General features: G+C 40.0%; 1 protein-coding gene across 1 annotated transcript in view; it reads right to left on the bottom strand.

The window, feature by feature from the left end:
• CC2D2B (coiled-coil and C2 domain containing 2B) overlaps nucleotides 1-17512 on the bottom strand; it is a 143099-nt gene that overhangs the window by 107493 nt on the left and 18094 nt on the right. Inside the window, 3 exon segments of the mRNA XM_030940402.1 lie at nucleotides 13342-13437; nucleotides 15820-15885; nucleotides 16266-16342. Of these exon segments, the coding sequence (XP_030796262.1) occupies nucleotides 13342-13437; nucleotides 15820-15885; nucleotides 16266-16342 (239 nt within the window).

Genomic DNA, 17512 nt, shown 5'->3' on the forward strand with positions numbered 1-17512 from the left:
AGATTCCAGTCACAGACTACAAAGGTCTCTTTGCTCCAACTGGAGCTCTCATAACCAAGCTTCCTTTAAAACACCCCTCGTGTGGGCCAGGGCTTTCTACCTGCCTTCAGAGCTAGGGTCTGCCCTGATGGTAGACTATGTCGGGCTGTCATCTTGGACTTCAGCCTAGTTATGACTCTGCGGGTCTGTTTTTTATGAACCCTACCCAATCTACTTATATTTTTAGCTTGAGACAAGCTGTGATCTCGACCAATACAAGTCCTACCTGCTCAACTGTTTCTCACTTAGTCTCAGTCCAGCTGCTATCCCAGATCACTTTCTTGGTCTTCACTATGCAGCTGACAGCAGAGCAATGTGTGTGCTGTTGGCTATTGTGTGATAGGGAGAATGGGGTCAGAAGATATAAGTCTAGATGGATACAAGTGAGTTTTGTGCAGTACAAAAGGGGTAGTGTCCCTTCCCCTTCTCACAGGAATATGCCTTGTTAACTGTGGTGTGACAAGCAGAACCTTCTGAAAGTAACCCCAGGCTTCACTCTGGGTTGCCCAGATGAGATATTTGGAACCAGGGCTCCCCTTTCTCCCAGCAGGAAGGGACCACACTCAAACTCAGCCTCTTACAAAAAGAATAGCATTCTCCTTTCTGTGATGGGGACAGTAATCACTAGCTGCAGGGCAGATAGCTTTTCCAAACAACTCCTCTAAACAGCTCACATCTAAACCTTGACTTCCTCATGCCCAAGAAGCCCATTTGCCCCACTCTTTAATCCTACTGACCTAATATCTTTTTTTTTTTTTTTTGACCTAATATCTTTATGCTTGCCCTACAAGAAGGAAAAGTGGCCACAGCCACAGCACCTAGCCCTGGCATACGCTGCCGGGTTGGAGGACCAGAGACAGAGCCTGCTTTTGTTTTTCCAGAAAAGCCTATCCCTTAACCCAAACTGTGGGATGCAGGGAAGTCAGATGACTGATTAAGAGCACAGGAATGTTTGATACCCATTTAATCAATATTCATTCAAATATTCATTGTGTGCCTACTATATTCCAGGAAGAAAATAAACAAATAGACAAAGAACTATATATTAAGTGGTGATAAGTGTTATGAAGAAAAATAAAGCAAGGTAAGAGGATAGAGAATGCTAGACTGGGTAGGTTGGGAGTACTATTTTAGATAGGGTTGTCAGGCATAGCATCTTTAATAATACGTCATTTGAACAGAAATCCAAAGTTAGTGGGGGACACAGCTTAAGGAAAAGGAAAGAGCTTTCTAGGCAGACACCTCAGTACAAAGGCTTTGAGGCAGGAGCTTGCGGTAAATGAGAAACAGGAAGGAAATGTGGCTGGTGTCAGACAACAGAGAGGAGAGTAGTGAAAAGTAAAAGTCAGAGAGGTACTGAGGGGACCAGGTCATGTAGATTTTGAAGGCCCCTGTAACGACTTTTACTGTGAGTGAGGTAGGAAACCATTAGAAGGTTTGAGCAAAAAAAAAAAAAAAAAGATACATCTTAGATTTTAACAGGGTCACTCTGATGACTATATGGTATGGAAAATGGACTACAGGGACAATAGTGAATACAGATGGAGACAGTGGCAATGATTCTGATGAGGGGCTATGGTGAAGTACCAGAGAGGCTGGTGAAAAGTGGGTCCGATTCGGGAATACTTTGAAGGCAGGACCAACAGCGTTTGTGAGAAATTGGATTTGAAGCATGTGAGTAAAACGAAATCTGAGGATGAGACCAAGGTTCAACTGAGCAACTGGAAAAATGGAATTGCCATTGACGACTGTGATTCTGTTTATATAAAACTGTGTGGCCAGGTGTGGTGGCTCACGCCTGTAATCCCAACACTTTGGGAGGCCGAGGTGGTTGGATCACCTGAGATCAGGAGTTTGAGACCAGCCTGGCCAACACGGCAAAACCCCATCTCTACGAAAAATGCAAAAATTAGCCAGGTGTGGTGGCACACTCCTATAATCCCAGCTACTTGGAAGGCTGAGGCAGGAGAATCGCTTGAAGCTAGGAGACAGAGGTTGCAGTGAGCTGAGATCACGCCACTGCACTCCAGCCTGGGTGACAGACTAAGACTGTCTCTCAAAACAAAACAAAACAAACAAAAAAACCTCTGGTGGCTGGCAAGATGGCGGAATAGGAACAGCTCTGGTCTGCAGCTCCCAGTAAGAGCAATGCAGAAGGCCAGTGATTTCTGCATTTCCAACTGAGGTACCCGGCTCATCTCATTGGGACTTGTTAGACAGTGGGTGCAGCCCACAGAGGGTGAACAGAAGCAGGGTGGGGCATTGCCTCACCCAGGAAGCATAAGGGGTCAGAGAACTCCCTCCCCTAGCCAAGGGAAGCCGTGAGGGACTGTGCAATGAGGAATGGGCCCAGATACTACACTTTTCCCATTGTCTTCTCAACCTGTAGACCAGGAGATTCCCTCAGGGGCCTACGCCACCAGGGCCCTGGGTTTTTTTTTTTTTTTTTTAATTATATTTTAAGTTCTAGGGTATATGTGCACAATGTGCAGGTTTGTTATGTATACATGTGCCATTTTGGTGTGCTGCACCCATTAACTCGTCATTTACATTAGGTATATCTCCTAATGCTATCCCTCCCCACTCCCCCAACCCCATGACAGGCCCCAGTGTGTGATGTTCCCCATCCTGTATCCAAGTGTTCTCATTGTTCAATTCCCACCAATGAGTGAGAACATGCGGTGTTTGGTTTTTTGTCCTTGGGACAGTTTGCTGAGAATGATGGTTTCCAGCTTCATAGATGTCCCTACAAAGGACATGAACTCATCCTTTTTTTTTTTTTTTTTTTTTTGGAGACGGAGTCTCGCTGTGTCACCCAGGCTGGAGTGCAGTGGCCGGATCTCAGCTCACTGCAAGCTCCGCCTCCGGGGTTTTACGCCATTCTCCTGCCTCAGCCTCCCGAGTAGCTGGGACTACAGGCGCCCGCCACCTCGCCCGGCTAGTTTTTTTGTATTTTTTAGTAGAGACGGGGTTTCACCATGTTAGCCAGGATGGTCTCGATCTCCTGACCTAGTGATCCGCCCGTCTCGGCCTCCCAAAGTGCTGGGATTACAGACTTGAGCCACCGTGCCCGGCCGAACTCATCCTTTTTTATGGCTGCATAGTATTCCATGGTGAATATGTGCCACATTTTCTTAATCTAGTCCATCATTGATGGACATTTGGGTTGATTCCAAGTCTTTGCTATTGTGAATAGTGCTGCAATAAACATACGTGTGCATGTGTCTTTATAGCAGCCTGATTTATAATCCTTTGGGTATATACCTAGTAATTGGATGGCTGGGTCAAATGGTATTTCTAGTTCTAGATCTTTGAGGAATTGCCACACTGTCTTCCACAATGGTTTAAGTAGTTTACAGTCCCACCAACAGTGTAAAAGTGTTCCTATTTCTCCACATCCTCACCAGCACCTGTTATTTCCTGAATTTTTAATGATCACCATTCTAACTGGTATGAGATGGTATCTCATTGTGGTTTTGATTTGCATTTCTCTGATGGCCAGTGATGATGAGCATTTTTTCATGTGTCTGTTGGCTGCATAAATGTCTTCTTTTGAGAAGTGTCTGTTTATATCCTTTGCCCACTTTTAGATGGGGTTGTTTATTTTTTTCTTGTAAATTTGATTGAGTTCTTTGTAGATTCTGGATATTAGCCCTTTGTTAGATGAGTAGATTGCGTAGATTGCAAAAATTTTCTCCCATTCTGTAGGCTGCCTGTTCACTCTGATGGTAGTTTCTTTTCCTGTGCAGAAGCTCTTCAGTTTAATTAGATCCCATTTGTCAATTTTGGCTTTGTTGCCATTGCTTTTGGTGTTTTAGACATGAAGTCCTTGCCCATGCCTATGTCATGAATGGTATTGCCTAGGTTTTCTTCTAGGGTTTTCACGGTTTTAGGTCTAACATTTAAGTCTTCAATCTATCTCAAATTAATTTTTGTATAAGGTGTAAAGAAGGGATCCATTTTCAGTTTTCTCCATATGGCTAGCCAGTTTTCCTAGCACCATATATTAAATAGGGAATTGTTTCCCCATTGCTTATTTTTGTCAGGTTTGTCAAAGATCAGATGGTTGTAGATGTGTGGTATTATTTCTGAGGGCTCTGTTCTGTTCCATTGGTCTATCTCTCTGTTTTGGTACCAGAACCACGCTGTTTTGGTTACTGTAGCCTTGTAGTATAGTTTGAAGTCAGGTAGCATGATGCCTCCAACGTTGTTCTTTTGGCTTAGGATTGTCTTGGCAATGTGGGCTCTTTTTTGGTTCCATATGAACTTTAAAGTAGTTTTTTCCAATTCTGTGAAGGAAGCCATTGGTAGGTTGATGGGGATGGCATTGAATCCATAAATTACCTTAGGCAGTACGGCCATTTTCATGATATTGATTCTTCCTATCCATAAGGATGGAATGTTCTTCCATTTGTTTGTGTCCTCTGTTATTTCGTTGAGCAGTGGTTTGTAGTTCTCCTTGAAGAGGTCCTTCACATCCCTTGTAAGTTGGATTCCTAGGTATTTTCTTCTCTTTGAAGCAATTGTGAATGGGAGTTCACTCACGATTTGGCTCCCTGTCTGTTATTGGTGTATAAGAATGCTTTGATTTCTGCACATTGATTTCGTATCCTGAGACTTCGCTGAAGTTGCTTATCAGCTTAAGGAGATTTTGGGCTGAGACAATGGGGTTTTCTAAATACACAGTCATGTCATCTGCAAGCAGGGACAATTTTACTTCCTCATTTCCTTACTGAATACCCTTTATTCTTTTTCCTGCCTGATTGCCCTGGCCAGAACTTCCAACACTATGTTGAATAGGAGTGGTGAGAGAGGAAATCCCTGTCTTGTGCCAGTTTTCAAAGGGAATGTTTCCAGTTTTTGCCCATTCTGTATGATATTGGCTGTGGGCTTGTCATAAATAGCTCTTATTATTTTGAGACACGTCCCATCAATACCTAATTTATTGAGAGTTTTTAGCATGAAGAGTTGTTGAATTTTGTCAAAGGCCTTTGCTGCATCTATTGAGATAATCACGTGGTTTTTGTCATTGGTTCTGTTTACGTGATGGATTATGTTTATTGGTTTTTGTATGTTGAACCAGCCTTGCATCCCAGGGATGAAGCCCACTTGATCATGGTGGATAAGCTTTTTGATGTGGTGCTGGATTTGGTTTGCCAGTATTTTATTGAGGATTTTTGCATCGATGTTCATCAGGGATATTGGTCTAAAATTCTCTTTTTTTGTGTGTGTCTCTGCCAGGCTTTGGTATCAGGATGATGCTGGCCTCATAAAATGAGTTAGGGAGGATTCCCTCTTTTTGTATTCATTGGAATACTTTCAGAAGGAATGGTACCAGCTCCTCTTCATACCTATGGTAGAATTTGGCAGTGAATTCGTCCAGTCCTGGACTTTTTTTGGTTGGTAAGTTATTAATTATTGCCTCAATTTCAGAGCTTGTTATTGGTCTATTCAGGGATTCAACTTCCTCCTGGTTTAGTCTTGGGAGGGTGTATGTGTCCAGGAATTTATCCATTTCTTCTAGATTTTCTAGTTGATTTGCATAGAGGTGTTTATAGTATTCTCTGATGGTAGTTTGTATCTCTGTGGGGTCGGTGATGATATCCCCTTTGTTATTTTTTATTGTGTCTATTTGATTCCTCTCTCTTTTCCTCTTTATTAGTCTTGCTAGCAGTCTATCAATTTTGTTGATCTTTTCAAAAAACCAGCTCCTGGATTCATTGATTTTTTGAAGGGTTTTTTGTGTCTCTCTCTCCTTCAGTTCTGCTCTGATCTTAGTTATTACTTGCCTTCTGCTAGCTTTTGAACGTGTTTCCTCTTGCTTCTTTTGTTCTTTTAATTGTGATGTTAGGGTGTCAATTTTAGATCTTTTGTGCTTTCTCTTGTGGGCATTTAGTACTATAAATTTCCCTCTACACACTGCTTTAAATGTGTCCCAGAGATTCTGGTATGTTGTGTCTTTGTTGTCATTGGTTTCTGACTTCATTTCGTTATTTACCCAGTAGTCATTCAGGAGCAGGTTATTCAGTTTCCATGTAGTTGAGCGGTTTTGAGTGGGTTTCTTAATCCTGACTTCTAGTTTGGTTGCACTGTGGTCTGAGAGACAGTTTGTTGTAATTTCTGTTCTTTTACATTTGCTGAGGAGTGCTTTACTTCCAACTATGTGATCAATTTTAGAATAAGTGCGAGGGCCCTGGGTTTCAACAAAAACTGGGCGGCTGTTTGGGCAAACACTGAGCTAGCTGCAGGAGGTTTTTTTTTTTTTTTTTTTTTTTTTTCATACCCCAGTGGTGCCTGGAACGCCAGCAAGACAGAACCATTCACTCCCCTGGAAAGGGGGCTGAAGCCAGGGAGCCATGCAGTCTAGCTTCGCGGATCCCATCCTGACAGAGCCCAGCAAGCTAAGATCAACTGGCTTGAAATTCTCACTGCCAGCACAGCAGTCTGAAGTCAATCTGGGACACTGAAGCTTGGTGGGGAAAGGGGTGCCCGCCATTACTGACGCTTGAGTAGGTGGGTTTTTCCCTTACAGTGTAAACAAAGCCGTGGGGAAGTTCAAACTGGGCGGAGCCCACCGCAGCTTGGCAAAGCTGCTGTAGTCAAACTGCCTCTCTAGACTCCTCCTCTCTGGGCAGGGCATCTCTGAAAGAAAGGCAGTAGCCCCAGTCAGGGGCTTATAGATAAAACTCCCATCTCCTGGGACAGAGCACCTGGGGCAGCTGTGGGCACAGCTTCAGCAGACTTAAACATTCCTGCCTGCCAGTCCTGAAGACAGCAGCAGATCTCCCAGCACAGTGCATGAGCTCTGCTAAGGGACAGACTCCCTCCTCAAGTGGTTCCCTGATGGCTGTGTCTCCTGACTGGGAGACACCTCCCAGCAGAGGTCGACAGACACCTCATCCAGGAGAGCTCCAGATGGCATGGCATCTGGTGGGTGCCCCTCTGGGATGAAGCTTCTAGAGGAAGCAATAGGTAGCAATCTTTGCTGTTCTGTAGCCTTCGCTGGTGATACCCAGGCAATCAGGGTCTGAAGTGGACCTCCAGCAAACTCCGGCAGACCTGCAGCAGAGGGGTCTCTTACAAGGAGAACTAACAAACAGAAAGGAATAGCATCAACATCAACAAAAAGGACGTCCACACAGAAACCCCGTCCGAAGGTCACCAACATCAAAGACCAAAGGTAGATAAATCCATGAAGATGAGGAAAAAACAGCAGAAAAAGGCGGAAAATTTCAAAAACCAGAATGCCTCTTTTCCTCCAAAGGATCACAACTCCTCACCAGCAAGGGAACAAAACTGGACAGAGAATAAGTTTGATGAATTGACAGAAGTAGGCTTCAGAAGGTGGGTAATAACAAACTCCTCTGAGCTAAAGGCGCATGTTCTAACCCAATGCAAGGAAGCTAAGAACTTTGAAAAAAAGTTAGAGGAATTGCTAACTAGAACAATCAGTTTAAAGAAGAACATAAATGACCTGATGGAGCTGAAAAACACAGCATGAGAACTTCATGAAGCATACAAAAGTACCAATAGCTGAATCGATCAAGCAGAAGAAAGGATACCAGAGATTGAAGATCAATTTAATGAAATAAAGCATGAAGACAAGATTAGAGAAAAAAGAATGAAAAGAAATGAACAAAGCCTCCAAGAAATATGGGACTATGTGAAAAGACCAAACCAACATTTGATTGGTGTACCTGAAAGTGACGAGGAGAATGGAACTAAGTTGGAAAACACTCTTCAGGATATTATCCAAGAGAACTTCTCCAACTTAGCAAGATAGGCCAACATTCAAATTCAGGAAATACAGAGAATACCACCAAGATACTCCTCGAGAAGAGCAACCCCAAGACACAAAATCGTCAGATTCACCAAGGTTGAAATGAAGGAAAAAATGTTAAGGGCAGCCAGAGAGAAAGGTCAGGTTACCCACAAAGGGAAGCCCATCAGACTAACAGTGGATCTCTATGCAGAAACCCTACAAGCTACAAAAGAGTGGGGGCCAATATTCAACATTCTTAAAGAAAAGAATTTTCAACCCAGAATTTCATATCCAGCCAAACTAAAATTCATAAGCGAAGGAGAAATAAAATCCTTTACAGACAAGCAAATGCTGAGAGATTTTGTCACCACAGGCCTGACTTATAAGAGCTCCTGAAAAAAGCACTAAATATGGAAAGGGAAAACCAGTGCCAGCCACTGCAAAAACATACCAAATTGTAAAGACCATTGACACTATGAAGAAATTGTATCAATTAATGTGGAAAATAACCATCTAGTATCATAATGACAGGATCAAATTCACACATAACAATATTAACCTTAAATGTAAATGGGCTAAATGCCCCAATTAAAAGATACAGACTGGCAAATTGGATAACGAGTCAAGACCAATTGGTGTGCTGTATTCAGGAGACCCATCTCACATGCAAAGACATACATAGGCTCAAAATAAAGGGACGGAGGAAGATTTGCCAAGCAAATGGAAAGCAAAAAAGAGCAGGGGTTGCCATCCTAGTCTCTGATAAAACAGACTTTAAACCAACAAAGATAAAAAAAGACAAAGAAGGGCATTACATAATGGTAAAGGATCGATGCAACAAGAAGAGTTAACTATTCTAAATATATATATGCATCCAACACTGGGGCATCCAGATTCATAAAGCAAGTCCTTAGAGACCTACAACGAGACTTAGACTCCCATGGAATAATAGTGGGAGACCTTAACACCCAAATGTCAATATTAGACAGATGAATGAGACAGAAAATTAACAAGGATATTCAGGACTTGAACTCAGCTCTGGACCAAGTGGACCTAACAGACATCTTCAGAACTCTCCACCCCAAATCAACAGAATATACATTCTTCTTAGCACCACATCGCACTTATTTTAAAATTGACCACATAATTGGAAGTAAAACACGCCTCAGCAAATGCAAAAGAATGGAAATTATAATAGTCTCTCAGACCACAGTGCAATCAAATTAGCAAGCAGTATTAAGAAACTCACTCATAACTGCACAACTATGTGGAAACTGAACAACCTGCTCCTGAATGACTACTGGGTAAATAATGAAATTAAGGCAGAAATAAATAAGTTATTTGAAACCAAAGAGAACAAAGACACAATGTACCGGAATCTCTGGGACACAGCTAAAGCAGTGTTTAGAGGGAAATTTATAGCACAAGATGCCCACAGGAAAAAGCAGGAAAGATCTAAAATTGATACCTTAACATCACAATTAAAAGAACCAGAGAAACATGAGCAAACAAATTCAAAAGCTAGCAGAAGACAAGAAATAACTAAGATCAGAGCAGAACTGAAGGAGATAGAGACACAAAAAACCCTTCAAAAAATCAATGAATCCAGGAGCTGGTTTTTGAAAAGATTAACAAAATAGACCACTAGCCAGACTAATAAAGAAGAAAAGAGAAGAGAATCAAATAGATGTAATAAAAATGATAAAGGCGATGTCACCACTGATCCCACAGAAATACAAACTACCATCAGAGAATACTATTAACACCTCTACACAAATAAACTAGAAAATCTAGAAGAAATGGATCAATTCCTGGACACATACACCCTCCCAAGACTAAACCAGGAAGAATTTGAATCCCTGAATAGACCAACAACAGGTTCTGAAACTGAGGCAATAATTAATAGCCTACCAACCATATAAAGCCCAGAACCAGAAAGATTCACAGCCGAATTCTACCAGAGGTACAAAGAGGAGCTGGTACCATTCCCTCTGAAACCATTCCAAACAATACAAAAAGAGGGACTCCTTGCTAACCCATTTTATGAGGTCAGCATCATCCTGATACCAAAACCTGTCAGAGACACAACAAAAAATGAAAATTTCAGGCCAATATCCCTGATGAACATTGATGCAAAAATCCTCAATAAAATATTCGCAAACCAAGTCCAGCACCACATCAAAAAGCTTATCCACCATGATCAATGGGCTTCACCCCTGGGATGCAAGGCTGGTTCAACATACGCAAATCAATAAACATAATCCATCACATAAACAGAACCAATGACAAAAACCACATGATTATCTCAATAGATGCAGAAAAGACCTTTGATAAAATTCAACACCCTTTCATGCTAAAAACTCCCAATAAACTAGGTATTGATGGAACGTATCTCAAAATAATAAGAGCTATTTATGACAAACCCACAGGCAATATCAAACTAAATGGGCAAAAGCTGGAATCATTCCTTCTGAAAACTGGTGCAAGACAAGGATGCCCTCTCTCACCACTCCTATTCAACACAGTATTGGAAGTTCTGGCCAGGGAAATCAGGCAAGAGAAAGAAATAAAGGGTATTCAAATAGGAAGATAGGAAGTCAAATTGTCTGTTTGCAGATGATATGATTGTATATTTAGAAAACCCCATCGTCTCAGCCCAAAACCTCTGTAAGTTGATAAGCAACTTCAGCGAAGTCTCAGGATACAAAATCAATGTGCAAAAATCAAAAGCATTCTTATGCCCCAACAATAGACAGAGAGCCAAATCATGAGTGAACTCCCGTTCACAATTGCTACAAAGAGAATACAATACCTATGAATCCAACTTACAAGGGATGTGAAGGACCTCTTCAAGGAGAACTACAAACCACTGCTCAATGAAATAAAATAGGACACAAACAAATGGAGGAACATTCCATGCTCATGGATAGGAAGAATCAATATCGTGAAAATGGCCATACTGCCCAAGGTAATTTATAGATTCAATGCTATCCCCATCAAGCTACCATTGACTTTCTTCACAGAATTAGAAAAAAATACTTTAAATTTCATATGCAACCAAAAAAGGGCCTGTATAGCCAAGACAATACTAAGCAAAAACATCAAAGTTGGAGACATCACGTTACCTGACTTCAAACTATACTACAAGGCTACAGTAACCAAACAGCATAGTACTGGTATGAAAATAGATATATAGACCAATGGAACAGAACAGAGGCCTCAGAAATAACGCTACACATCTACAACCATCTGAACTTTGATAAACCTGACAAAAATAAGCAATGGGGTAAGGATTCCCTATTTAATATATGGTGTTAGGAAAACTGGTTAGCCATATGCAGAAAACTGAAACTGGATCCCTTCCTTACACCTTATACAAAAATTAACTCAAGATGGATTAAAGACTTAAATGTAAGATCTAAAACCATAAAAACCCTACAAGAAAACCTAGGCAATAATATTCAGGACATAGGCATGGGCAAAGGATTTATAACTAAAACACCAAAAGCAATGGCAACAAAAACCAAAATTGACAAATGGGATCTAATTAAACTAAAGAGCTTCTGCACAGCAAAAGAAACTATCACCAGAGTGAACAGGCAACCTACATAATGGGATAAAATTTTTGCAATCTATCCATCTGACAAAGGGTTGATATTCAGAATCTACAAATAACTTAAACAAATTTACAAGACAAAAACAACCCCATCAACAAGTGGGCGAAGGATATGAACAGACACTTCTCAAAAGAAGACATTATGCAGCCAACAAACATATGAAAAAAAAGCTCACCATCACTGGTCATTCGAGAAATGCAAATTAAACCCACAATGAGATACCATCTCACACCAGTTAGAATGGTGATCATTAAAAAGTCAGGAAACAACAGATGCTGGAGAGGATAGGGAGAAATAGGAACGCTTTTACACTGCTGGTGGGAGTGTCTTCCACCATTGTAGAAGACAGTGTGGCAATTCCCCAAGGTTCTAGAACCAGAAATACCATTATTGACCAAGCAATCTCATTACTGGGTATATACCCAAAAGATTACAAATCATTCTACTATAAAGACACATGCACACATTTATCTTTACTGCAGCACTGTTCACAATAGCAAAGACTTGGACAACCCAAATACCCATCAATGATAGACCGAATAAAAAAAAATGTGGCACATATACACCATGGAATACTATGAAGACATAAAAAAGGAGGAGTTCGTGTCCTTTGCAGGGACGTGGATGAAGCTGGAAACCATCATTCTCAGGAAACTAACACAGGAACAGAAAACCAAACATCACATGTTCTCACTCATAAGTGGGAGCTGAACAACGAGAACACATGGACACAGGGAGGGGAATATCACACACCGGGGCCTGTCAGGGGGTGGGGGATTAGGGGAGGGATAGCATTAGAAGAATACCTAATGTAGATGATGGGTTGATGGGTGCAAGCAAATCACCATGGCATGTGTATACCGATGTAACAAACCCGCACGCTCAGCACAAGTATCCCAGAACTTAAAGTATAATAGTAATAAAAACTGTGTGTGTCCATGTACAGGGCTAAGCATAGAGAAAAGTAGGAAAAAATGATAATAGTGACTATCTTAGGTTAGTGGGATTTCAGGTGATTTTTATTTTCTTCCTTGTGGCTTTCTGCATTACGTTTTTATACTGTGTATGTTTTACTTGTTTAAAATTTTAAAGTTTTTTTTTAATTGTGCGAAAAACAACAATAACAAAATTTCATTCTTGAAAGAACTGGAGCAGAAATAACAAAATTTCATTCTTTCATTCTTGAAAGAACTGGAGCAGAATGCAAAGAAAGGTGACTGGAAGGGACTGGGAGGCGGAAGTAGAAAGGTAAATGGGGGTCCCAGAGGGACTTGACAGGGGGACCTGAGGGATCTGGAGGGCCCAAGAGGTGGCAAAAGACATTATGTAGAACTACTGGGAATAGGAGGTACCCATCTCACTGGGTAGCAGGGGGCTCAAGAAGACTGTGGGGAGACTGGAAGGTACAGAGGGATAGAAGAAAGTGTCCAGGAACAACAGCAGATAGGGAGACAAGTCAAGAGGAGATGGGAAAGACCAGTGAGGCTAAGTAGGACTGGAGGAAAGGGCAACCCCAGAGAAACGGGAGACTATACAGTTTGAGGGGGACTGAGAGAGACTGACTAGAAGAGGCCTTGGGATTGGATTAGCTTTTGAGCTGACAGCTTAGACTTTCCAGCTCTATCAAGGCTTAACCCTCTTTGCCTGATTTTCGTCACCTGTAAAGATAAGCATAATGCCTGCCTCAGAGTTAAGACGAGGATTGAATGCTACAATCCGTGTTAAAAACTTAGTAATCACTGAGCATTCAGAGCGCACTCAATAAATGCTAGGTTTTATTATTATGAACAGCTTCTTAATTCAAAAAGAAGAGGCATGATAATAAAACTTCATCTCCCATCCAAGTATTTCATTCTGCGCTTTTAATACAGAATCATTTTTTCCTGAGAGTGAGATGGTGGAAGGGAAGAGAATAAATCCAACCTGCTCTGAAGACTTGCCCAAAGCTGAACCTTCTTCACCACTCAGAATGAAAAATGAAAGACTTTCATCCAATGAGACTTCAGTCTGTGGAGACAACTATGATAAACCAGTATTTAGTGTTGAAATAAATGCTTTTTCTGCTTATAAGTAAAGGAAATACTTTTCTGTAATATGGTAAACATAATTGTTATCTTGCTAGTGAACAGGGCAGATAATATCAAGGCATATTTAGCTTTGAGTCTGTTTGGTTCATGAATTTTTTATTTTTTATTTTTTATTTTTGTTATTTTTGTTCTGTTTCTAATGTTCTGGTAACTGCAAGAAAAGCCAGAATATAGAGCCAAAATCTTCTTCATCTTCCCAAACTATCTCCTCACTCTAGTCTGGGAGGAAAGAGTTTGACCAAAATGCTGGCTCCAGTGGAACTTTCTTTTTTCTCCTTGTTTTTGGTGCTGTCCTGTTAAGGTGTGCGCGTGTGTGCGTGCGCGCGCGCGCACACACACACACACACACACTCAGACTGCCACCTCAGTCCACAATCTTTCATGGAGTTAGAAGCAATTAAAAGCCTGAAAAGTGGCATATTCTTAGTTGTAAACCCACTGATACAGAAGCTCTCATTTTTCACTCTTGTAAAGTCTGACTCTTTGAATTGATCAATCACATCACTTCTTTCTCACACACATATATTAAAATGAACTGTTTTAAGGAAGGCTTGGGAAAGCAATCAATTCTATAATAAAAAGTAAAACTCATAGTTTCTAGGAATCAAATAATTTAAAATATGTAAAATATAAAATTATAAGATATAATTTTATATAAGATATAATTTTATAAAGTATAAAATTATAAGATTTTATCTTATAAGATAAAAGCTTATCTTTATATTGTTTGTATCTACAATGTAGCCATCACATTAACTTAAAAGTTATTCACCTTGTAACAGTGCTGCTTATACGAACTGTCAGTATATACTTTTACCCCCCATCATCTCTGCACATCTCAAAATCGCTTGCTAAAATCTGCTTCCTGAGCAGATATCCCTGTGTGATAACTGGGATTGTGTTTCTTAGAAGTCAATTTCTCTTCCTTTTAACCCTTTTCCTGATACTCAATGGATTGACCTTGACAAACTTTGTAAGTCTTTATAGTTTTTACTATTCGTAGTGAAATTAAATCCAATTTAGGCATGTTTTAATTCATGTGTTAAGTGAATAACATGCACATAAACATCACTTTTTAGTCTGCTTTTACCTTTACATTTAATTAAAATAATTTTTATTAAGCACCTAAGAGGGGCTCTGTGGAGGAGCCAAAGAAAAATTAAAAAAAAAAAAACCCTTGCATTTTAAAATGTGCAGTTATATACACTAGGTGCTTGTGGCAGAAACTATGAGTTGCTCTTTACAGTCTTTTCTCCCATCTCTAATAGTGGAACCTAGACACTTCTTCCACATTCATTTGGTGGAAATGATATGTGCAGTTTGCTGGTCTTGTCCCCTAAAAGATCAACCTAAAATTCTTTGGTTCTTTCTTTCCCCCTTCCCTTTCGCTAGCAAATGGAAAACTAGAGCTTTGCCATTGGACTCACAGATGGAAACCACATACTGGAGATGGCAAAACTTTCCTATCAGCCCCGATTACTGATTTGTTATATTAGATAAAAAGGAAACTTCTATCTTAATGAAAACACTTTACTTCGACTCTTTTTGTTACAGCTACTTAGCTTGTACTCTAAATAATATAACTCTCTAAAAATATGAGCTGTTTTGTCATTTCAAGTTCCAAATATGTGATTACACATTGACTTTTCAAATATTGATTACACATTAAAAATCTGTCAGTTGGATATCACCTATAACATTGTGAAAATAATTAATTGGGAGGCCATTAGACGGAAGCAGCTCTAGGGCCCTGAGTTCCTATGTAAGCAAACCAAAACCCAACTCAGTGTGAATGGCCCTATCCAAGGAAAATGAAACTTTAGTTTTACCAATCAGAAACTGCCAACTAATCTCTAACTAGGAACTTTAAGGCTACTGCTCCATTCTAGTCAATCAATGTTTTCTTTGCCTTACTTCCGCATGCACCGTTTAAAAGTTTTCCCTGCATGCCCCTTCGGTGGAGCCCTAACCATCTGCAGACTGGCACTCCTCAATTCATGAATTGTTGTCTGTTCAAATAAACTCTTTAAAATTTTAATGTTCTTAAGTGTATCTTTTAATTATATTTTATTATAGTTTTTTTAGGATAAAAAGTAATGCCAAGTAAGAATAGAGCGTGATTGCAAATGGGCAATCACTGATAAAGAGGAATCTTTTTTGGGTGATAAAAATTAAACTGTGGTATTGATTAAACAATTCTGTAAATTTACTAGAAATCATTGTCATACACACTTCAAATGGGTGAAGTTTTGCTATGTAAACTATATTTCCATAAAGCTGTTTTAAAAAGTAAAAACAGAGAAAAGTTATTCACCTTGGACCTTCGATATATTTTGCTGTCAATGAGCTGCTCCATTGAAGATTTTTCACCTTTATTAATCTGAAACACAACAGAAATAAATCTTTTCAGAAATAGACATAATGGTGCTCATAAGTCTTTTATCCAAAATTTATAAATTTCAATACTTTGCAATGCTTTTCTTTTAAAAAGTATGGTATGTGTATATGAAATACCAGCAAACATACCGAAATATCATTTATAATTACTATGACCAAATCACCTAGCTCTTCTTGGCTTTAGGTTTGACATTATAAGGATGTTATGAGACAAAAGGAAAATATATATATAGGAAGCCTTTAGGAATTAAGGAGCTATATTAACACTGAATTTCAGCTCTCTTTTGACAAAGAAAATTTTACTGTGCTAAATGTCTCATTTAAATAGTAAATTTGAAAACAGGAAATTTTAAAAAGCATTACCTTAGAAATTTTTAGCTTTTCTCTCACTTTGCCTCTCATTGTCTTTACTACATTTTGATTTTCTTCTGCATCTAAATCTATCAGGAAACCAACATAATAAAGAGTTTATGACACTTTATTATAATTAAACAACAATAGCGGCAAAAGTATTTATTAAATTCTTTAATTGCATGCTTTTCTAAGCCTCATGACCATTATGAAAACTAGGTTATTGTCTTACGAGAGCTTAGAATCTAAGACCAATAGATGTCCTTTCCCCTTTTCCATCTGGAATAAATACCTTCACCCATTCAGCACTGATTTTTGTTTTTCTTTATGACAACTTTCAATCCTCTGTCATCTTCTTTTTTAAACTTTTTTTTTTTTATGGAGACAGAGTTTTGTTCTTGTCACCCAGGCCAGAGTGCCATGGCACCATCTTGGCTCGCTGCAACCTCCCACTCCTGGGTTCAAGCAATTCTCCTGTCTCAGCCTCCCGAGTAGCTGGGATTACAGGCGTGTGCCACTGCACCCGGCTAACTTTCTTTTTTATATTTTTAGTAGAGATGGGGTTTCGCCATGTTGGCCAGTCTGGTCTTAAACTCCTGACCTCAGGTGATCCATCCACCTCAGCCTCCCAAGGTGCTGGGATTACAGGCATGAGCCACAGCACTCAGCCCTCTTTTTTGAATTTTTAATTATTGTGGGTACATATTAAGTCTCTGTCACCTTCTTTTGTTGCTTCCTCAGCTACTGGCCAGAGCCCATCTTTGGCCAAAAACAAAACAAACCAAAACAAAAACAAAGCTCATATTTTAAAAATCTGTGAGACATCTCTGTGAAGTATACTAATACACAAATATCAAAGCCTGGTTACTTCAATTATATTAAACTGAAAAGAGAGGAATCTAAAAAAAGAAGAACGGTAAGTCTCTGGATACTCATTTTAATTATATTAGTTTTGTAAAATCATTACAAAATTCTCACCCCTACTTTTTCCAGCTATTAGAGAAAAGGAAAGTTTTATAGGGTATAAAGAAGGCTTATGCCTGCAATCTCAGCACTTTGGGAGGCCGAGGCAGGAGGATTGCTTGAGGCCAGGAATTTGAGACCAGCTTGGGCAACATAGCAAGACCCTGTCTCAACAAAAAAAAAAATTTGGGGGCCAGGCACAGCGGCTCACGCCTGTAATCCCAGCACTTTGGGAGGCCGAGGCGGGCAGATAACCTGAGGTCAGGAGTTTCAGACCAGCCTGACCAACATGGAGA

Source organism: Rhinopithecus roxellana, chromosome 11 (genome assembly GCF_007565055.1).
Source record: "Rhinopithecus roxellana isolate Shanxi Qingling chromosome 11, ASM756505v1, whole genome shotgun sequence".
In the NCBI taxonomy this organism is placed as follows: domain Eukaryota; kingdom Metazoa; phylum Chordata; class Mammalia; order Primates; family Cercopithecidae; genus Rhinopithecus; species Rhinopithecus roxellana.